The sequence below is a fragment of the Nuphar pumila genome, chromosome 10 (genome assembly GCF_984573655.1).
Source record: "Nuphar pumila chromosome 10, dmNupPumi1.hap1.1, whole genome shotgun sequence".
NCBI classification, from domain to species: Eukaryota; Viridiplantae; Streptophyta; class Magnoliopsida; order Nymphaeales; family Nymphaeaceae; genus Nuphar; species Nuphar pumila.
Window position 1 is genome coordinate 112,341,061 of NC_143258.1, and position 23,410 is coordinate 112,364,470.

Genomic DNA, 23,410 nt, shown 5'->3' on the forward strand with positions numbered 1-23,410 from the left:
CATGTTATTTTGGACCTCTCCAAACTATAATTCTACTAGCACATTGCAAATAATTGCTACACTAATGCTAAATTAACCATCCACTGCCCTTTTGTCTTGTTTGAATAAAATAATGAGCTTTAGCTCTAGCCCAACTTAGCCAGGAATTATGAGTTGCAATGTTCCAACACTAAAACATCTTCTTGGTTGCAGCTTACTTTGAAGAGCGTTCCCCTGAGAAGAGTTTGTTTCATATATTCCATAATCTTGGTATAACTACCTGAATGCTATCCTGCAAGCAGAAAATATGTATTTTTTATTCATAACACTAGCAAGGGCTTTAAGATAACAAACGGAGGTATTTCGAGGTTAATGGAAAAATAAAATGTACTGTTTTACTTAACAAAGTCAAGTTGATTGTTAAGTTTTTGGTTTCCTTAAAAAAACAAGTTTTAACTGTGTGAAAACAAGAACAAACAAGATAACAGGAACTATATTTGAGTGGAATCTCCCCGTTTTACCATTAAAAATTGGATAAGAATGTGTATAACTTCTTTCCCTATCTAAGGCTTGTGACATACCTAAAATAAGGTATCAAAAGTGTTTCTTATAGCATTTTTTTAATTTTCTTAAAGCAAGTAAATATTTTATAGGCAAGTAATCTAAAATTCCCATAAACTGGAGTTGTGATGAAGTTATAGAGTGAAACTAGAATTGGTATGATTCAAGTGCCAGGTCTCACTCACTCACTCAATGAGTCAAGGCAACCGGTGCACTGCATCAAGAACCTGAAGTTGACAAATTCAGCTAAAGTTTGCAGTCTTGACATGTAAAGGACAGTATGCACGTGCCCCTCTCCCCCTCCCCTCCCCTCCCAATCACCGACCGCACATTGGCTGGCCTCTGGTTGATAAAACACCTGAGGTCACCACTGCCCACCAGAAAGTAAATCCAGCTTCGACATTGCGGCAAGGGTTACACTTTTCGACAGAGAGCTGGGGTTAGACAGACCCCTACCTGTTATACAATCATACCATTTGGGGTCCCAACTTGCAACGTCCCAACACAAGGCGCCACACCAACAGAACCTGCCAGAGACGTTCAACCAAATAATACAGCAAACTTATACGTGACTCGCCTGCAATTTTCAATTCGCAACATACCCATCAAGTGTGCGTCTCAATAACTATGATCTGAAATCTAAAAATCCAGGATGGGCCTACTTAAACGCCACATCTCTCTCTCTCTCTCTCTCTAAACTGGGGAGCCATGACTCATGAATGATGGGCACTGAAACGCAAATATTACACAAGATTTCCGTGAATCATCATAATACACATTATAATGCCCCAGCAAGAGGGCCTCCGTCATTAATCATCATTTAGACTTATGCTTTATTTGTTGAAAAGGCAGCCCCAACTCTCTACATTGCTCCTCATCCGGTTGCATGGACCCTGGTATAGCTCCAAACGACCGTCGTGCAGCCTCTATTCCAGACACAGTATTATGAACAAAAGCGGATGCATCCTCCATGTACTTCCTTATATTTGGCACACTTATGGAGAGGGACATGAGACGTGTGCGCATTCGATAAGAGGAGGCAGCCATAAGCTTTCCATTTGGGGAGTTCAATTCAGCGACACGCAGAAACCGTTCAGTGGCGGCTTCCCATGACAACTCATGCTGTTGCTCACTTGTTAATGGTGCTGGATTGCTAGATAGAGCTGCATGCACCTGGTTCACAAACCCAGCCTGATCTTTGTAGGTTCGGCAGTTGGGAAACTGCTTGAAGAACTCGTTGGATGGGTGGTCCGCACAAACCACAACCTTGCCCATGGCAAGTGCCTCAGCTGTTGTAGTGCAGACAACATCTGTTGTGCTTGGATTTACAAACACCTTGTACCTGAATGTAGATATAAATGACTTAGCACATGTGCGGGCATGCACATTCAAAGAGAGAGAGAGAGAGAGAGAGAGAGAGAGAGAGAGAGAGAGAGAGAGAGAGAGAGAGGAACCTTATTTGTAGACAATCTAACACAACACTTTTACATAAGAGAATTCATCACAAGTACTTGAACTAAACCAGTGGTAGAAACTAGAAAGAGGGAAAATTATGGAAGCAAAAGATAACAGATATTTGGACAAAAACATTGTTCAAACAAGAAGATCAATATTGGTGGAATTAAGTGTGTGCAGAAATAAAGGCAGTTTCAAAAGTGAGGAATATGAACAGGCAGAATTTTGACATGATAAAACCATACAATAGACTAACCCAACGAACAATTTTGGTGCTCAAATTTGATCATAACTTTTCATGCAATGAGATCCATTAAGTTATTGGCTATGTCACACGGACTCGGCTAGGAGGTCGACGCACCCGTGTCGACACCCCCGACACGGGTGCGGACACGGGGCGGGGACACGGGACGGACTCGGTCAACAAGTGTCGGACTCGGTCAACGCACCGGGGCCGAGTCCATCCACATTTTGGACTCGGTCAACTTTGACCGAGTTTATTTTTGTCCATTTTTTTAGAGCAAAAGACTTATAAAAACTAAAAAAAATCGATCTTTATATATATATATATATATATATATATATATATATATATATATATATATATAGCCGTGTCCCCGTGTCCAAAATTTTTGAAATTGCTCCGCACCTGTGTCGCACCCCTACCCGCACCCATGTGACATAGGTTATTGGCATCTATCAGGATATAGAGTTAAGAAAATCAATGTGAATGGAAGTATAACATGACAAAGACTATAATATGTATGAAGTAATATTAATAAAGAAATTCATGAATACATATAGATGAATTGTATTACAGGTACATACAAGAGGGAAAATCCAGATATTTGGAAAACATAAGAATGTCAAGGGTCCAATGTACAGTTACCCCATTTGGCTGAGAGACTGGGTTTGGATACTACACAGGTTAGACCAGTGTTGTGAGAGGCGTACGCCTCAGTACTTGAAGCGTACGCCTCACAGGCGAGGCGCACGCTCAAGGTACTGAGGCGCACCCTCAGTACCTGAAGCGTTCTGGAAACACTTTGAATACATAATTATCTAAAATAATTTCAAATATAACACTGTTTGGATTGCCCTCACTATGATTTCAGCTAAATGTTTGATGCAAATAGCATCAATAACTCCTGATTAATTGAGTGGTGGTAAACCACTAAAAATCTTGCATTAGTATAACTAACTTAAATTTACATATACCTGTATATAAGTAAGAGATGTGCGCAAAAGTGCATTGCAAAAAAACTATAGTTTCATGATAGTTCTGTTAAAATGTAAACTGCAATATATATATATATATTATTTAATATTATTATATTTTATTTTATTATTTTATTATTTTATTTTTCTATTTTCTTTTTTAGCATCTAGTTCAATAGAAACTAGATATTTTGATCCAGTCAAGTTCCTGTTGGAACTTGACTGTGCAAGTAGCTGTTGGACTGTAGTCCAACAGCTATAATAAATGTTGTTGGACTATAGTCCAACAGCTATAATAATAAATGTTGTTGGACTGTAGTCCAACAGCTATATTAAGAGACGTTGGAATCCAACGTCTCTTTTTGGAGAGCTCAAAATGAGCTCTCCTCTCTCTCCCATTTTTTTGTATATATAGGGGTGAACCCCTTCAATGTAAATAACAATGCTTCTTAAGCATTTTGTTCATGAATAAAGTATTATTTATTTTTCAAGTGTTCTTCCCTTTATACCCTTTCAAGGGTCATGCTTGTAGTGTCTCCAATAGACACTTGTTTGTGAGTTATTTGTGCATTTGTTGAAGACCACCATTTTATTACAAGTTCCATTGCATGTATGCATTTGATATGTCCAAGAAAAAAATATTTATATGCATCACTAAGATTTTTTTTTTGTTTAGGCCGTTTTTGATGGAAACAAATTCAAGGTTATAATTTAAAAAAATTGGGAGCTATTTATTTTTCAAGTCCTTCAAAAACCTTATATTTACTAAATCAACCATCAAACAAACTCATATGTGTATATAACAAACTCATATATGTATATTTATATTAAAACACCATTTACCAGTGCTATTTTATTAATATTATATATTTTATTATTTTGATCATGAAGCTTACGCTTCAACGCCTCGAGGCTTACGCCTCGCTTCATAACATGCTCAACGCCTCGCTTCGCCTCATTGCATTTAACAACCTTGGGCTAGACCGTATTTCTTACATAAACCTTTTTTTTTATAAATCTAATCTCATGGTTGTGATCTACATGCTCCATTTAGTAGGAATGGGCTTCTGGATTGCCGCAATCCAACGTGTACAGGCCTTCCCGGTGATGCAAAAATTGATGGCCGTAAACATGCCAAAATTTTCCGGCTCAAAAAGTACATGTTTTTTTGTTGAAAAAGACCGGTCCAAGGGCTGATTTCCACTAAATCGACCTTGTTGAAACAACTCACATCATGAGAACCCAACTAAATTGTGGGTACAATCGACTGTAGCAAATATATATCCATTACTATTTTGCTCTTAAACAGTGAATAGTGTTTAGTGAAACAAAGAAACAAGAGGAAAAGATGTTAGGGTTAGAGGAAGCTCAACATCAAAAGGAGGGAACACAAGTTCACATCTTTACTTGTTGTGAATGGGGTCTTTATTCAACTAAAAGGTCAACCCCCTTGAGACATCAAAAAGAAAAAGAATGAAAAGACTAGTATACCCCTCCTTTATATGGTATCTACTTGGTAGTCTAATAAGTTACTTTACACATCTTTATGATACACTGTATTATATAGACTTTCAATACTTCCCTTCAAACTTGAAAGGATGTAAAGGAATCATTCCAAGTTTAGAAAGGAAAGAACTGAAATACAAAGGAAAGACTTTTTGTAAATACATCTACAATCTGATTATTTGAGCTAACATGTTCCAAAGCTATAATCTCATCTTCATAAGCCCTTCTTGTATAATGACAATCTATTTCAATGGGCTTAGTGCGCTCATGAAACTCTGGATTCTTTGCAATATGACTAGCGCTCATATTGTCACAATATAGTTGAGTTTTCTTTTCGCATGGAATTCTCAATTCCTTAAATAACCATCAAATCCAAATAATCTCAGTCACAACTTGAGCTATCACTCTGTATTCTGCTTCTGCAGTAGACAATGCAACTCTTTGTTGCTTCATACTCTTCCATGAGATCAGTGAGCTTCCAAGGAAAACACAAAACCCTGTAGTAGAAAGTTGATCTCTAGTGGAGCCTCCAAAATCAACATCGCAGAAGGCTCTCAACTCTTTGTCAGATGAAGATGAGAAAAACATGCCAAAGTGAATAGAAACTCTTAGATACCTGATGATCCTGAGTGTAGCTGCCAAGTGAACTGATATGAGAGCACTCATAAATTGACTCACTACATGAGTTATATCTGCTTTGGATATAGTCAAATATATAAGGCTCTCAACTAACTGTTTATATACTACAAGATCCTCTAGCTCAACACCATCAGTTGCCCTTATCTTCAAATTTGTCTCCATGGAAAAATTTACTTGTTTGAAGTTATCTGTCAATCTTGCTTTCACAACCAAATCTTTAGCATATATATGTTGGGACAAGTACAGTCCCCTGGGGGAGTAGGCTATCTCAAGCCCAAGGAAATACTTCAAACGCCCAAGTCTTTCATCTAAAACATATTGGCCAGCTTCTTTTTGGTATCTTCTGTTTTCTTTATGTCATCTCCAATGACAACCGTATCATCTATATAAAGAAGCAATATATATCTTCCAAGAGTAGAGGAAGACATAAACAAAGCAGAATCATGATGACTCTGCACAAAACCAAGTGACCTCACTGCTGAACTGAACTTCTCAAACCAAGCTCGAGGTACTTGTTTGAGACCATATAGAGCCCTGCGAAGCTTGCACACTATGCCTTCTGGATCTGAGTATCCTTGAGGTAATTTCATACACACCTCCTCTTGTACATCCCTGTTCAAGAATGTATTCTTGACATCCAACTGCCAAAGATCCCACTGTTGCATGGCAGCTACTGCTAGCAGTGTACGAATTGTGGTCATATGAGCCACTTGAGCAAAAGTTTCTGCAAAATCAATCCCAAAATGCTGACTGTACCCCTTTGCTACCAATCCGACTTTATATCTCTCCACTGACCCATCTGCCTTTGTTTTTACCTTGTACACCCATTTGCTGCCAATGATATTTTTTTTAGGATGTTTTACTAGCTCCCATGCCTGCATTCTTTCAAGTGCATTCATTTCATCAACTATAGATCTTTGCCACTCCTTTCCTGCTACCTCTAAATAGGACTCAAGCTCAACATAGAAATGGATTAAGGCTAAGAAAGTACGATGATGAGGAGCAAAAGACTCATAAGATACAAAACAAGATGAAAGTACAGAAGGTCTAGAACTTTTACGTACCTGAAAAGACGCAAAAGAAGACGATGGTACATCTAAGTTTTGTTGTTGTTTCCAAGATCAGTTGTCGTAGGAATTTGATCAAGATTGGTCTCTTTACTTCCCTACTCTTCCACTTGATAAAAAATGGAATTTCAATTACACATTCACATCTCTTTGAATAGGTCTGACCAAACCTATATTCTCTAGCTAGAACTTGCTTCCCTTGACTCTCCATCCTCTCTCTCTCCCACCTTCCCTTACTTCAAAGAGAACAAAAAAAGACAAGTCAGTCTCATTTTTCAACTTTTCTCCATACTGACTAAAGTATAACATATTCTCTTGGAACACAATATGCTTGAATACCCACACTCTCTTTCCAATTGGATCATAGCACTTGTACCCTTTTTGACCCTCAGCAAAACCAAGAAAACAACATTTGATAGCTTTAGGAGATAACTTGCCCCTTTATCTATTAGCTAGCAAAACGAAACATACAAAACCAAACACCCTTAACATATCATAATTTGAAACTTTTCCATACAGTTTTTGAAAAAGGGATATGCCCTTTAAGTACTCCAGAGGGCATACAATTTATCTGATAAATGCTCAGTTGAATTGCATTTTCCCAATACACTTTGGGTACCTCTCCCCAAACAAAAGAACTCTTGTTGTTTCCAAGATATGTTTGTTTTTCCGCTCAGCTACACCATTTTTTGCTTAGAAGTGTAAGGACAAGATTTTTGATGAACCACACATCTCTCTTGCATGAAATTTTCAAACGCATAGCTAATGTATTCACCACCAGAGTCGGTACGCAGAGTTTTGATTTTAACTGCAACTTGATTCTCAACCATGACACAAAAGCTCTTAAAGATTTCAAAAAGATCATTTTTATTTTTCATAAAATATATTCATGTAAACCTTGTACAATCATGAAAGTCACAAAATATGATGATCCTCCTTTTGATACAACAGGAGAAGGATCCCATACATCTGAATATACCAAATCAAAAGAACTTTCTGATTCTCTATCACTAGACTTGAATGGTAAAGCATGACTCTTGGCCAATCTACAACTCACATAATCTTTAGCATGATTTAACATAACTAGCTTAGATTTTTCAAAACTTCCCAATGACACTATACTTTGCAACCTAGAGCTGGAAATATGCCCTAGTCTCTGGTGCCACAAAACAGACTCATCCAAAACTGAAGCTTCATATCCGGTTTTTACTTCTACTCCCTCGTATCAATCTAATCCAGATAGTACAAATCTCCTTTTCTATGGCCAATCCCAATCTTTTTTGACAACTGATCCTGCATAATAAAACCAACAGAGGAGAAAATGCCATTATAGTTAAGTTTGGTAATCTGACCCATAGAAATAAGGTTCATAGCAAGAGATGGAACATGATAAACTTGAGAAAGATTGAATTTACTACTAGAATAAGAGTCATAAGTAATATAGCCTACTTTGGATAGAGACATAGAAGAACCATCTGCAGTGCAAAATATGTCACTGCAGGGACAACAATTGGCTAAGATAGACTCATGAGGTGCCATATGGCATGAAGCCCCAGCGTCTATTAGCCAACCAGAAGATGAACCTGAGATACTTGAGAAAGTAGTACCAGAGGAAGAGGCAGAAGTGGCAGAGGAAGAAGGGGCAACGACTGACTGAGCAAGAAGCTGCAATTGCTGGATTTGATGTTGAATTTCTTGGTGAACCTGCTCTAATATTTGAAGTAGCTCACTACTCATCACTTCACCACCAACTGATAAAGAACCACCTGATTGCTCCTCCTTGGGTATGACACCTTCACTCTCAGTAGAGGTTGCAATAGCACCACCCTTCTTTATACTGAGAATGAGAATAATTCTTTATATGACTAAAGCCCTTGCAATAATGACACTAAACGAAACTAAAGTTACCTCTTCCACCAAATCCCATCACCCTTCATCCTCTAGTCCTACCACCACCTCTTCCACCTATATTCCTAGATACAGTCACGACATTATCCACAAAAGAGAATAATACAAGAGACCTTATCTTAGTCTCTTATGCAATTAACTGAATGACTTCAGTCACATTGACTTGCTTCTCTGCCGCATACTTCTTAACTCTTGATTGAGTTGATAATGTCTTGCCCAGTTTTCTTGTTTATAAACTTGCCCGAGATATGTCCAAGCTTCTTTTGCCTCATGGAATTTTGAAATGTTCATAACAATTCTTAATTCTACGGACCCAAGAATCCAGGCCTTGACTCTCACATTGTTCATAACCCATTCCTCTATAGACTTATCAAAGCCCTCATCGGAGGCTTTAGGTTTGCTTTTGAACCATCCAAATAGCCTCCCAATCCTTTTCCAACAACCACCGCTTCCAAAAAATCAATCTAATATGTATAGTTTGTCCTAGTTAATTTGACTGGGATAATTTGAATCTTTTCCTTCTCCATAACTCACCAACCCCTAACTACAATGCCAAAAAGCTGCACAAACACACAATGCACAACAAATGAACTATCTAGGTGCAATCTGTACCACTATTGCAATAAGAGGATACTCAAGATAAAATAACATGGTGAAGAACCTTCCACAAACAAGCCTCACAAAACTCAAAAGCTCAACAAATGATATCAAGGTTTTCCAAAGAAACACGAAAACCAACCAAGGTAACACGATCCACAAAAAGAACCCCAAATAACACGATGTTCTGCTGTATTGTGTAACAACAATCAGTCAATACCAATGAAGAACTGAAAAAAACAGTTACTGCCTGTTTTAGATGCCCAAAAAATCAAAAGGACTCGGCCAAATCAAGCAAATAGAACCCAAGACCAGTATCAACAGGTTCTATGCTCAAAAACGACCTGACTACAACCTATTTGGGTCATTGAAACACCAATAATCAAATATCCAAGGATTTTTCAATATCTGGTTACTGTTCACCGAGATACACAGAAAATCAAAGAAAAATTCTCCAAAATTTCAAATCTTAACCTAATAACATGATTTTAGGTTCATTCATCTTCTAAAATCACATTCTACCAAAACCCCACCTCAATCTATAGAAAACTCACAATCTATGCCAATGTCAGCAGAGGAGCATGCAAGTTGAGGTGAGTTTGGTCCCAACAGATTGAAGCCTTCTCTTCCACATGCACATCTTCAATCAACAATCTTGTCTTCAATATAGCTCTGATACCATGTTAGTGAAGCAAAGAAACAAGATAAAAAGATGTTAGGGTTAGAGGAAGCTTAACATCAAAAGTAGGGAACACAAGTTCACATCTTTACTTGTCGTGAATGAGGTCTTTATACAACTAAAGGGTCGACCCCCTTGAGACATCAAAAAGAAAAAGAATGAAAAGACTAGTATACCCCTCCTTTATAGGGTATGTACATATTAGTAGGGATGGCAGTGGACCGGGGGAAAGCGGGGCCCCGCCCCGCCTCGCCCCGTTTGGACCGGGGATGAAGGGTATGAAACGGGGATGGAGGCGGGGGTGGAGGATAAAATCCATCCCCGCCGCGGAGGCGGGGCGGGGGTGGACGTGCACTTTTCCCCGCCCCGCCCCGCCCCGTCCCGTCCCCGCCACGATCCCCGCCTAATCCCCGCCCCAACCCCGCCCCGACCACTTTTCCCTGCAATATCCCCGCCCCGCCTCATCCCCGTTTGGACCGGGGATGAAGGGTATGAAACGGGGATGGAGGATAAAATCCATCCCCGCCGCAGAGGCGGGGCGGGGGTGGAGGATAAAATTTTGAGGCGGGGCGGGGGTGGAAACCTTGTCCCCCGCCCCGCCCCACTGCCATCCCTACATATTAGTCTAATAAGTTACACACATCGTTACGATACACTATATTATAGACTTTCAATAAATACCACTAATATTCCTTTGTATATAAAATAAATGTTAAGGGCATTTTGACTAAATCAAGGTCAGCTGCAAGAATATAAGATCAGGCAAATTAAAAGCTCGGGCCGCTAGATCTGATAATCGAACAATTAGGCATCTTGTTTGTGCGTGTGTGTGTGTGGTTGTGTTCCCTGATAAATGACATGGAGGTGTTGATGAATAATTTTCACCACCAGAGGCATTTTAGTGATTTTGTAAAAAAAAATGTTAAAAGATATTGTGCATTCACAAAGTAGAGTGAATAAAGGCATGCACACACACTTCACACAAGAAATACAATGCTTAATTTTTCAAAAGATACAAAGCATTAATAAATCAAGAAATCAGTACGCTTCCAACTCACAAGTTATGTAATGGGTATAATTAAATTAATAGTAGCATCACAAAGCAATTAAGACATTACCACTGTTAACAAAATTGGCCAATTTTCAAAAGCGTGCTCCTACATTATTTGATCACTGAAAGGAAACAAGATCCTCCTATGTTCACCAAGAACAACAATGTGGACACTCAAAAGAGTTCCACCAAAGCACCAAGAGAACACACACAAGCCATAAAGATGAGCTCACACACAAACACCCACTAAAGGGGCAAACAAAAGAGATAAAAATAATATTTTATTGATCAATGTTCATGCAAGAAGCATACATTTGAGAGGGGATTTCACCTCTATTTATATACAAGACAAGGGCTTACAAGGGAGAGGAACCATAGAGTCGTTGGGGGTCCAACGGCTCTAAATAGAGCTATTGGACCCCCAACAACTCTATAGTTGACTAGTCAACCTTTTGTTGACTAGTCAAAAGCCAACAAAAAAATTAAAAAACAACCTAACTAAACTAATTTAGTTATACACAAATATATATATATATATAACAATCACATCATGTGTTTTTTTTCCTAAAGATATTTACATCTGCTAAGGAAATCTTGCAGTGGGACTTGTTAAAAATAAATGTACATAATATATATTTATATATATTATGAGAGAGAGAGTGTGTGTAACTAGGTAGTAAACTAGGATTAGATTTTTTATTTTTTAGTTAGTATTGAACTAGTCAACATGTTGACTAGTCAATACAATAGAGCCATTGAGACCCCAACGACTCTCTATGAGTCTTCTCCTTTGTGTATAAATATGGGGCATGGCCCTCGCTCCATGTATCACTTTGTGTGTGGATTACAATAAATAAAATCACTATTTTTTATCTTTTGTTCTTGAACCCATTTAGTGGGTATTTGTGAGTGAACCCTTTTGTGGTTCTTTGAGTTTTCATTTTGGTATTTTGGTGGAACTCTTTTGAGCGTCCATTGTTGGTGATTTGGTGAATACCTTTGAAGGAACTCATTTCCTTACGTGGTATCAGAGCTTGGTGATCAAGCTGAAACCTTTTCGGTATATTGAAAAATGTGCCACTCAAAATTTGAAAGTGTTGAAGCTCTCTCACAATCCTTATTTGAATGCTAGTAAGATTATGATAGTATTTCAAGATATTGATTGGTGGTGCTTGCTTGGTGAAGGAGTGTTCGTGCTCTTGATTGGAGGAACTCTTTTAAGCATCCATTGTTGGTGATTTGGTGAATACCTTTGAAGGAATTCATTTCCTTACATGGTATCCGAGCTTGGTGATCAAGATGATACCTTTTCAGTGCATTGGGAAGCATGCCCCTCCAAATTTGAAAGTGTTGAAGCTCTCTCACAATCCTTATTCCAGTGCTAGTAAGATTGTGATAGTATTTCAAGATATTGATTGGTGGTGCTTGCTTGGTGAAGGAGTGTTCTTGCTCTTGATTGGTGGCACTTACTTGGTGGTGGAGTATTCATAGTCTTTACCTTCTTTTGTTCTTCCCTCGCTTCTTTCTCTCCTCTTTTGTCTTTCTCTTTGCTTTTACCCTTGTAAAAATGGATGACAATGAAAATGCCACCATAAAACCCATCAAACTCAATGATTCTATCTATGTAATATGGGCTCCAATTATAAAGCATCTCATATGGGGAAAAGGGTCAGGGATTAGTGGATGAGACCGATTCGAAACCCAAACTAATCCTCACAAAAGTTGAAGGTGAGAAAGATGTACCTCTTACGAAGGTTCAGAAAAATAAGGCAATGACTACTTATGAAAAAAAAGTGGGAGTGGAGAATGAGGCATGTCAAGATTATGTCTTGGCTCATTAGCAGCGTTGACATTAAGAAGTGTTCAAGTCTTGCTAAATTCAAACATGCAGACAATGTATTCTCTTAAAGATATTGCACATGTGTGCAACTTGCAAGATAAGATACAAAATATGACTCAAGGAGACAAAAGCATTAGAGAATACTTTAATGCCTTATCCAAAATATGGGAACAATTGGCTCTTCTTGAGCCAAAGTGCCATTGTCCGGAAGATATTGAACTCTGTCAAAATCAAATAAACACAGAACACTTTTATTAATTCATTAATAGTTTAAGATCAGATTTTGAATCCACCAAATCCGCTCTTCTCCAACGAGGGAAAGTCCCTTCAATATAAGACACTATTGAAGAATTAAGTATGGAAGAAAATAAGATTAAAAAGCGAATCTCCAAGAGTGATGATGACTCGGTCCTAGCTGTATCTAGACCAAGAAGTTATGTTTGTACCTACAAGCCACCACCCTATGAAAAGTCAAGTGATGAAAGGCAAGGCAATGAGTTTGAAAGAAAGAAAGAAAGTTATTTGCTATCATTGTCATGAACCTTGACATGTGAAAACATATTGCCTTAAATTGAAGAAACCTTATGAGAAGAAGGTTGCCGTTGTTGGACCCTCACAAGAGTTACATGATGAAAAATTATACAAGATTCGTCTATTGGAAACATGTTCTTGACACAGTTAGTGAAGACTCTTTAACCTCTACTCAAAGGAGCATCCTCATCCTTCAATTTCTTTGATCCCGGTAAATATCTTTGGCTTCTTGACTCAGGTTCATCTTTTCATATGACACCAAATGGTGATATTTTATTTGAATGTCATAACTCAAGTTGATCAAATATTTTTACTGCTGATGAAACATCTCTTGAAATAAAAGGAATAGGAAACTTTGAAAACATTTCAAAAAGATTTTCTATTTCAAAAATTAGAAATATTCTCAAACTGAATTTAAATCTTTTATCAGTTTCTCAATTATCTCACCATAAGTGTAATGTTTCCTTCTCCTCGCATGGTTGTCGTGTAAAACCCACTTTAAAAAAAATTTCCTTCAGACCTGGGTCAGATCCGGATCCATTGGGGTTAATACCCGCAGCGCAGGGGCTAGAGTTCTAAAAACCCTTTCTTTTTCCCCCTGCGCCGCAACTGCGCTCCCCCGTCCCTTTGCGAAAACAGGAAATCCCTTTGGGGGTTTCCCTTTTCCTGAAAGGCACAATGAGGGGAGGGAGGGCACCCATTGTCTGCGCCTCCCTCCTCTCCTTCGCTTTCTCTCTCACACCCTGCGTGCGACAGCACCGACGACCCCGCTCTCTCTCCCAGGTGTGTCTCCTCTTCTCTGTCTTCTTCTCCTTTTACTTCTTCTTCTCCTTCATCTTCCTCTTTTTCGGGCTGCCGGAGGACCGGCAGGAGGCCGGCGGCCCCCTGTCGTGCCTTCCCTTTCTCCCCTCTCTCTCTCTGCGTACGCCGGCAAGAGGCCGACGACCCCCTGCCGCGCCTCCACTCTCTCTCTGCGTTCCCCAGGAGGCCGACAGGAGGCCGATGGCCCCCTGCCGCGCCTTCCATCTCTCTCTCCCTTTCTATTGTCGGCTATGTCACATGGGTGCAGGTGCGGGTGCGACACGGATGCGGCACAATTTTAAAAATTTTGGACAAGGGAACTCGGCTATATATATATATATAATTTATTTTTTTTAGTTTTTTCACCTTAAAAATGAACGAATATAGACTCGATCAACGTTGAACGAGTCCAAAACGAGGACGGACTAGTCCTCGATTCGTTGACCGAGTCTGACTCGTCGTTGACCGAGTCCGAACCGTGTCCTAAGCCGCACTCGTGTCAGGGCATGTCGACTCGGGTGTGGCGCCTCCCTAGCCGAGTCCGTGTGACTTAGGTTGTCGGTAGGCAAGGGCGATGCCCCTACCGCCTCTCTATTTCCGGCAAGCAGTGGCGATGCCCCTGCCTCCTTTCTGTACTCTGGGTAGGCAGGGGACGCCCTTGCCGCCTCTCTGTTATTGACAGGCAGGGGCTCGTCCATGCCGCCTCTCTTTTCCGGTCGGCAGGCAGGGGCGATGCCTCTGCCTGATTCCCTTTTTTTTTATAGAACCAATAGGGGCTTCACTTGTCTGGTAAGAGCATCTAATGCTCGTCATCATGTGTCGAGACGTTGCAAGTTCAAAACCTTATAATTACATCGTATATTTTAGGTTAGTCAGGTAGGACCCACTCATGTTGCCCCCTACTTCCTCTGCATGGGGTCGGCCCCAACTCGGTCAACGCTTCCTGTATTTTGATAATCACTCTTATTTGTTTGCAGTACGCACGACGGATCATGCTCATGCCCCGTGACCCGAGCTCTACATCACCTACACTCGTAGGCACTCGCAGCGACGTAACCTCCCGAGGTAGGAGAAAGTTGCATGAAGACTTTTGACAAATTAAATAAAGTATTAAGATTCAGAGATAAAATAATTGATATGTCATGCACGTAGATAAATATGACTTGTGACTGCTTGTCTTTATTTTCCTGAAGTGTATGTTTCTTGTTTTTTTCATGCATAGGCTTGCTCTATAGTAGATTTCTGCTACTGCTTTCCTGTACTTGTTTTCTGTTAACGTCGCACTGTAGTGTCGAGAAGAGGGTCTTCTTTGTGCAAGGCTCAACTTCTCGAGCACGCAAGCCTACTTTTAAAGCTAGTGTTATCTCTGTGAGTTTATAGATGCAATTATCTACACCCCGAGTCGGTTACTCGGGAGAGATACTCGGATCCACGGCGATCCTGAGACTTGTGTTCTTATTTCGAAGAAACCAAGATTGCTAACTGAAATCACTTATACTATATCCTACGGAACACAGTGTTGGGTTATCTTTCGAGAAACTCATGATCTACCATCGTAGTTGGACCTTTAGACAGGTACGATACGCACACTACAATGAGAAGTATGAGAGGTTGTTGAGCACCTCGAACTTGCAATGAGCACTCTGTTGAAATAAATAAAGATAATGATCGCTTTCATAGGCCAAACGCTCAAAGAGCAATACATGTCAAATTGAAACCAAATGAATTGCAACATATTAAATGTTACCCTCTCATCGTAGTCATACCTTTAGACAGGTAAGACCGTACTTTTGGACAAGTATGTCACTATGGTATTACGATGTTTAGATGATGAGGTTGTGGCAACTCCGGAGCGTGCATAGAGCACAATGCAGAGATCACATAAATGGTGATAATTCGCCTTTACAGGCAAGATGCTCGAGTGAGTCTAGTAGACCAGAGCATGTATAATGGGGCAGCGATTAAGAACCATCGTCGTGCTCATTCAACTCTCATGGTTCATCAAGGGAAAAGATGAATGGTACAAAAACTCCGATGGACAAGTTGTTAACAATTACCCTACGGGCAAAAGACTCAGCTTCCCCAATCATCAGAGTTAGGAGAAATGAGACTACCATAAATTATCCTAGGTGGTAGCTCCCAAGTACTTCTGCAAAAGTTGGATGCATCCATGGGCCACGAATGCCTTTGGGGATTTACTCTCTTGGTCACTGACCGTCTCTTTAGGAGTAGACTCAGTCAGTCATCCGGGTTAATGAAAAACACTTGACATAATAAACCCTCGGATCGGTCTCGACTGTTTCTATGTTTCGTGTCTGTGCGTACCCACAGGACAACTAATATCAGAACTTAAAGAATATCATGTTCACAATAGTTGTAAATTAATGAGATTCATACCGCTTACGATATTGCTTATATCTTGTGATGAATATATCTTTCAGTATAATAGTTCTTGCATATGTTGCTCATGCTAGAATATATTTACTTTCTTGCATTTCAATTAAGCATTTTAATTACTATTGTCAATGAAATAAATTGTTTATTTTATGATGTTCTACTTTATTTATTCTACATTGTCTATTCGTACACCTACCAGTTTGTTATGAGACTGGCCATTTCATGGGCAGGTGACGAGTAGGACCTTACAGGCGACCGATGGTACGATGCAACTTGGCTCAAGATTTCCTTATTTCTGTTGGCGTCTTGACTCTGTGTTTTGGGTTTTCTTTAGATTTTTGGATTGTGGAAAGAATGATTATTTTTTTAATAAACTGCAAATTCTATTAATAATCTATGGTTTGTTCCTCACTTCCTTTGAGTAACTGTTTTATGGATGATGATGATTTTAAAGTTAACGTGCCCAGAATTTGTCAACTTGTGCTCATTTCTAAATTGCTTCTGCTGTCGATTTTAAAAATCAAAATCCTAATCTTTGAAACATTTTTCGTCAATGTTTTCGAAATCACAAGTTGAAATTTTGGGGCATTACATGTCGAGTGCAGGATCGTCAGTCAGAGAATCTGATTGGGCAAGGCCATAGAGAATAAGGCTTATACTACATGGATTTTTTGGAAATACCCAATAATACATTTTGTTGCAATGTTCATAAATTAGGTTTGGATCTATGGCATAAAAGACTTGGGCATCCTAGCATAGCCAAGATTCAGTACGTCCCAAAAATGAAAAAAAAAATTATAATTATGAGAACTTAAAATGTAAAAACTGTATTTTTGGCAAAATGAAGAGATTGTTATTTCAAGAAAGAACTTTTGTTTCTTCTCGACCTCTTGAGTTAATACATTCGGATGTATGGGGTCCAACACCTGTTACATCAAAGTGTGGTTTTATGTATTATGTAATTTTTCTGGATGATTTTACAAGACATACTTGGATTTATTTCCTCAAACACAAGTTTGAAGTTTTCTCACATTTTCAAATATTTCACAAATTGGTCAAGAGCCAATTTAAGAATGGTATTTTCATATTTCGCACTGATTCATGAGGAGATTTTTTATCAAAAGAATTTAAAGACTACCTAGATTTATATGGTATTATACATAAAAAATCTTTTTCTTATACCCCTCAACAAAATGGTTTGGCTGAAAGGAAGTATAGGCATATTATCGAGACAACAAGAACCTTACCTATCACAAATTAGGTTCCTAAATATTTTAGGTTGAAATTGCATTAACAGTCATTTTCCTTATTAACAGAATATCTTCTTTAAAAAACATATTTACTATTGAAAAACTTTTTAAACAAGTCCCAGATACTCTAGATTAAGAATCTTTGGATGTAAATGTTTTGTTTTCACCGATATAAATGGCAAACTCTCTCCCCATACTATTCCTTGCGTCTTTTTAGGATATGCAAATAATAAAAAAGGACATAGATCTTTGATTTTAAAAATAAAAGACTATGTTTCAAGGAATGTATCCTTTTTGAAAAAAGAAAGTTTTTTTGAAATTGAGAGAACTAAGGAAATAAACAAATATTCTTTTGTGCTTAATTCCCAAAATTAATGATTGTGATATTGAGCAAGAACGGGATCTAAGAGAAGAAGATTCTTATGGCATAAGTGAAGAAGAATCGCATAGAGATTGTGTCCGATATTTCAGACAAGGTAATTCAGAACATCCATGTGCTCTTGAAAAGTATATCAATGGTGAAACTATGTCGAAATACAATCTAGAAGGTCACCTAGAGTATCTAAACCCCCTGAAAAATGTGTGTCCTATGAGTCTTTTTCACTTAAGTATCAAGCATACATTGCATCAATACATTCTTACATAGAATCCTCAAACTATGAAGAAGAGAAAACACACTCTGAATGGGTAGAAGCCATGAGGGTAGAATTGGATGACTTAGAAAAAGTGAATACTTGAATTGTTCAATATATTGTCCTAGGAAAGAAACCCATACGGTGTCGATGGGTATATAAGATAAAAACCAAGAGTGATGAAACTTTTGAAAGATATAAAGCTAGGTTAGTTGCCAAAGAATACTTTCAAAAGTATGGAATAGATTATGAGGAAACATTTGCCCAAGTTGCTAGGATGATCACAGTTAGAATTAAAGTAACTCTCGTTTATGTAAAGAAATGACCTATATATCAAATGGATGTTAAGAATGCATTTTCTAAATGAAAAAATAGTTGAAGAAGTATATATGGAGGCACTGCCTAGTATAATTATTCCTACAGGTAAAGCTCGGGCCTTAAAAAAACTTCAAAGGCTTGGTATGACAGATTTAGTCAAGTTATATTTAATGCTGGATTTCAATCTTGTCTAACTGACACAACTTTGTTAGTTAAGACTTCTGATGCAGATATTAGTATTCTTCTCCTCTACGTGAATGACATGATAATGACTGGAAGCGATAAACATATTAAAAGGTTTCTTAAAACTCATTTTGAAATGACTGATTTGAGATTTCTGAAATTTTTTATTATTATAGAAGTTGCTTATTCTTCTAGAGGATATTTACTTATTTAATCTAAATTTGCTTTAGATATTGTTGCCAGTCAGGTATCTCAGATGATAAGAAGGTTGATACTCTTGAAGTTGTCAATGTCAAAATGAAGATTGATGATGGAAAACCATTCGAAAACCCAACACCTTATAAACAACTTATCAGGGCACTCTCATATCTCTTAATTATGAGGCCTGACATTGCGCATGCAGTTCACACATCAAGTCAGTTTCAACATGCTCCTATCACTGTTCATATAGGAACAATTTTGCGTATTATTAAATATATCAAAACTTCTATTTTTTTAGGACTTTTTTTATCTGCTTCTTACTCTTTATGATATACTTTCTTATACTGATGCTGACTGGGGAGGTGATCCAAATAACCGACACTCAACCACTGATTTTTGTGTGTTTTTAGGTGACTCGTTGATTTCATAGAGGTGCAAGAAACAACAGAAAGTTTTCCTCTCTTCAATTAAAGCAAAATATTGAGTCATGGCTACAACCACTATGAAGGTGGACTGGCTAAGGAGATTGTTGGCGACATGGGAGTTCAGACTGAAGGAGCATCACAACTATCTTGTGACAACAAAAGTTTCATTTACATTGCCAGCAACTGGACCTTCCACGAATGAACCAAACACATTGAGATGGATTGTCACTATGTACAAGAGAAATTCCTACACGACACTATTGATCTTCCCTACGTTACTTCTGAATATCAATTGGAGGACTTCTTCACTAAACCTATCATTGTCCCTAAATTTCACCTTCTCTTGGACAAACTTTAAGTTATTCATCAGTAAGTTTGAGGAGAAGTGTTAAAAATAAATGTATATAATATATATATATATATAGTGTAACTAGGTAGTAAACTAGGATTAGATTTTTTATTTTTTTAGTTAATAGAATCGTTGGGACCCCAACGACTCTCTATGAGTCTTCTCCTTTGTGTATAAATATGAGGCATAGCCCCCACTCCATGTATAACTTTGTGTGTGGATTACAATCAATAAAATCATTATTTTTTATCTTTTGTTCTTGAACCCATTTAGTGGGTATTTGTGAGTGAACACTTTTGTGGTTCTTTGAGTGTTCATTTCGGTATTTTGGTGGAACTCTTTTGAGTGTCCATTGTTGGTGATTTGGTGAATACCTTTGAAGAAACTCATTTCCTTCCGGGTCTCATGCCCAAGACCCTCAACAAAGAAAGTGAGACTAAAATTCCAGCTATCATGCATGATTCACAAAAATTATAAAGCAAAACATATTCAAATGACATGAGTAACATAATTAAAGGTGTCACGACGATCGTCACGGATTATCTTATAATGAGGTACTCTCCAACCCACAGCTGCTGGCTAACTGTTTGTACATTGATGGCCAATGAATTTTGTCATTTATGTGGATGTTCGTGGGTGTTAACACAAAACTGGTGGAATAGCAAATGCGTGGGACTTACCCAAAAAATACTGAATCAGCATGGTCTCGCCCAGGATAGACATTTACAGTCAGCCTCAGTTTTTTAGCTGCCTCCTGGACTTCTTCAGAATCTTCACCATTGCCAAACAAGTCAATTTGAAAACCAGATAGCTGCTCCTGATTTTTAGAGAGAAGTTGCAATAGCTCTTTGTACCCTTTGCTCCATACCATCTTGCCTATGTAGTAAGCTCCCTTTGTGAAAGTTTGGTGCCCCTCCTGCTGCTGTTCCTGAACTTTCCTGCTAATCTCAATGAATTTGGGATTGACACCATGGACGTTGCATATTATAGACCTTGGAAGTTCTTGGGTAGATGCTGACAATCTTATTACCTGCATGTCATGGGCAGCATGAAAATTGATCAGATGAAATGGATAAATCATAATTTTAATTTCTTTTATCCCTTGTCCATGTAAATTGTAAACGATATCATAACCAGCAATCAAGGTACAAGTGAAATACTCAGTTCTTGGGAAGTTTAAACAGAATCACAGAGCTCCAGTTAGAAAGTCATTTGGTTGATTATTCTGTGCACCACCGGCATAGTTTAACTCTAAAGCAATGCAAGTTTATAACCAACCCACAGGCACTGGATTCCTGACAAGGAACCAGTTATGCGACATGTGCTTTTCTAGGGGTCACACATCCATGTTTACACATGGAGATATTGTGGAGGTGCGGGTGCACCCTTCGGTGCAGCGGGCGTGGACAAACTTTGACAAGTCTAAAACTGTCATTTAGATTTACCTTTTAATAGTCAAGCCTTCCCTTAGTCTCATCTTCACTTCCCTCACTTGATGGTCGCCCATTTCATTTTGTCTTGCTCCAACCTGCCTCCATCAACAATCAGTGGCCTCAAGCATCCTCTAACAACCTTTGGCTAGGTAGCTTTCTTCCTTTTTTATATTCTTTTTTACTAATTCCTTTCCTCTTTTGGTTTGAGAGGGTAAGGGCTCTCTCTCTCTCTCTCTCTCTCTCTCTCTCTCTCTCTCTATATATATATATATATATATATATATATATATATAGGGAAGGGTGACCATCCAACCAAAGGAAGGTCCAAAATCTACAACCAACGACGATTGTACGGCTCCCCTTCTCCAATGCTTGAGCATCTCATCGATCGGACCTCATATATTTATTCTTTAGAATTTATTTAGTAAGAAATATGCTTTACACGAAGACTTTACGTCATATAGGCCTGTTTTTCGAAATGTGAAAAATCGACGACTCACAATGCATTTAAAACTTTACAAATAAAAAGTATTGTGAGCCGTTGATTTTTAGCGCTTTCAAAAACACATCTAAACATCGAAGATTCACAATGAAAAACTCGATTGTTAGAGAAGGAACACCATCGATTATCATCTGTTGTAGATTTTGGACCTTCCTTTGGTTGGACGGTCCCCCTTCTCAAGAGAGAAAGAGAGATGAAAACATGAAATATACTAAATCAATGGAACATACTAAATGGATTTTTCAGAATTCTTTCATTTTATTTTTAAATTCTGACCATACAGATGTGATGTTCGTACTTGATTTTAAAAGGATAACTCTTGGAGTGTTCAATTCCGACACATGGGTGGATTTTCATAAGGTTTGAAAAATCAACGATCCAAAGTCTTTGTAAAATTTTGAGGCTCCAAATACCATCCTTTTCATTGAAAACACATGATCCCGGGTGTTGATTCCTAGTAAATCGACCATACTGAAGACATCTATGTGGTCGGAATAGCGAAAGACGCACCGAAAAAGCCGAAAAACACATTTAGCATGTTTCATTTATCATATTTCATTAAGCATGTTTGCATCAGTGTGTGTGTGTGTCTATATATATATATATATGTGTGTGTGTGTGCTAAATGGGCACGATGCAAAATAAAACATGCTATTGGATTTCTGGTGTTATCTTCGCAATTCCAACCCCATAGATGTGTTCATCATCATTGATTTACTAGAAATTGACACTTGGATTATGCAACAAAAAATTATGAAAATTATAGGCTGTTGATTTTTTAAACCTTATAAAAACCTATCCATGCATCCGAATCAAATGCTCCAAGAATTGATTCCTATAAAAACAAGCATATCGATCATATCTATATGGTCAGAATTTAGAAAAAACCCCGAAAATCTAATAGCATGATTCATTTAGCATTGTGCCCATTTAACACGGATGTATTACCCTATATATAGAGTAATGTGTATCTTGGAGACCATTTATCTCCCAGACCGTCCCAAACCTCTTTAAAAAACATATCTGTAAGTTTTTTGCTTAATCCCCAAACATATAGATGTGTTTATCATTGCTTATTTACTAAAAACCATGTTTTCAATTGAATGTTAGGTGCAATATATACTGTTGATATTTTGATTGAGCTAAAAACACATCTAATCATAAAAAATGCTTAAACTAATACATGTTCTCTACTAAAAAAAGCGTAGAGATCACATCTATGGGTTTAAATTAAACAAAAAACACATGCAAGGAAATTTTCTAAAGGGGTGTAGGACGGTCTGGGAGATACACCTCTCTCTCTCTCTCCCTATATATGTATATATATATAGGAAAAATGGTAGCTGCCTACCATTTTTTAGCCTACCACTAGAGTACCATGAGCGAACGGTGTTTTTGGTTTATTTTTCGCAAATCTGGCCATGCAAATGTGTTCGGCATGGTCAATTTGCTAGGAAACGATACTTGGACCATGTTTTCTGGATAAAAAACATGATTTTTAAGCCTTAAGTATTTATGCAAAGCTTAGACCGTTGATTTTTAAACCTTGTAAAAATCTACATGTGTATCAGAATCGGATGATCCAAGAGTCTATTCTTATAAAATCAACCATGTTGAACACATCTATACAGTCAAATTTAAGGAAAATATGGGAAAAACCTTTAAAATCTTTGTAGGCTGGTGACAGGCTAAAAAGGTGGGAGGCAACTACCTCTCTCTCTCTCTCTCTCTATATATATATATATATATAGTCACAAATATTGGTTTCAATTACATTTTGGCGAGTCAAATCTTGCGATAAGAAAGGCTGCAATGATAAATCTAGGACAATCACATAAAAATATTGGCACAAAAAAATATAAAATAGCATAAATAAGTAAAACAAAAT

At 38.1% G+C, this 23,410-nt stretch overlaps 1 protein-coding gene across 2 annotated transcripts in view; it reads right to left on the bottom strand.

Moving 5' to 3' along the window:
- Positions 1-1,251: 1,251 nt before the first annotated feature.
- The window catches only part of LOC149827942 (digalactosyldiacylglycerol synthase 2, chloroplastic-like), a 66,862-nt gene continuing 44,703 nt past the window's right edge, over positions 1,252-23,410 (bottom strand). Inside the window, exons 4-5 of one of the 2 annotated variants that reach the window (XM_090019738.1) lie at positions 20,268-20,617; positions 1,252-1,882 (exon numbers count right to left, since the gene is read on the bottom strand). In XM_090019738.1, coding sequence (XP_089875864.1) covers positions 1,357-1,882; positions 20,268-20,617 — 876 coding nt within the window. In that variant the 3' untranslated portion in view covers positions 1,252-1,356. Of the gene's footprint in view, positions 1,883-9,314; positions 9,603-20,267; positions 20,618-23,410 lie in introns of those variants that run through there. The other variant, XM_090019739.1, reaches the window with a different exon arrangement.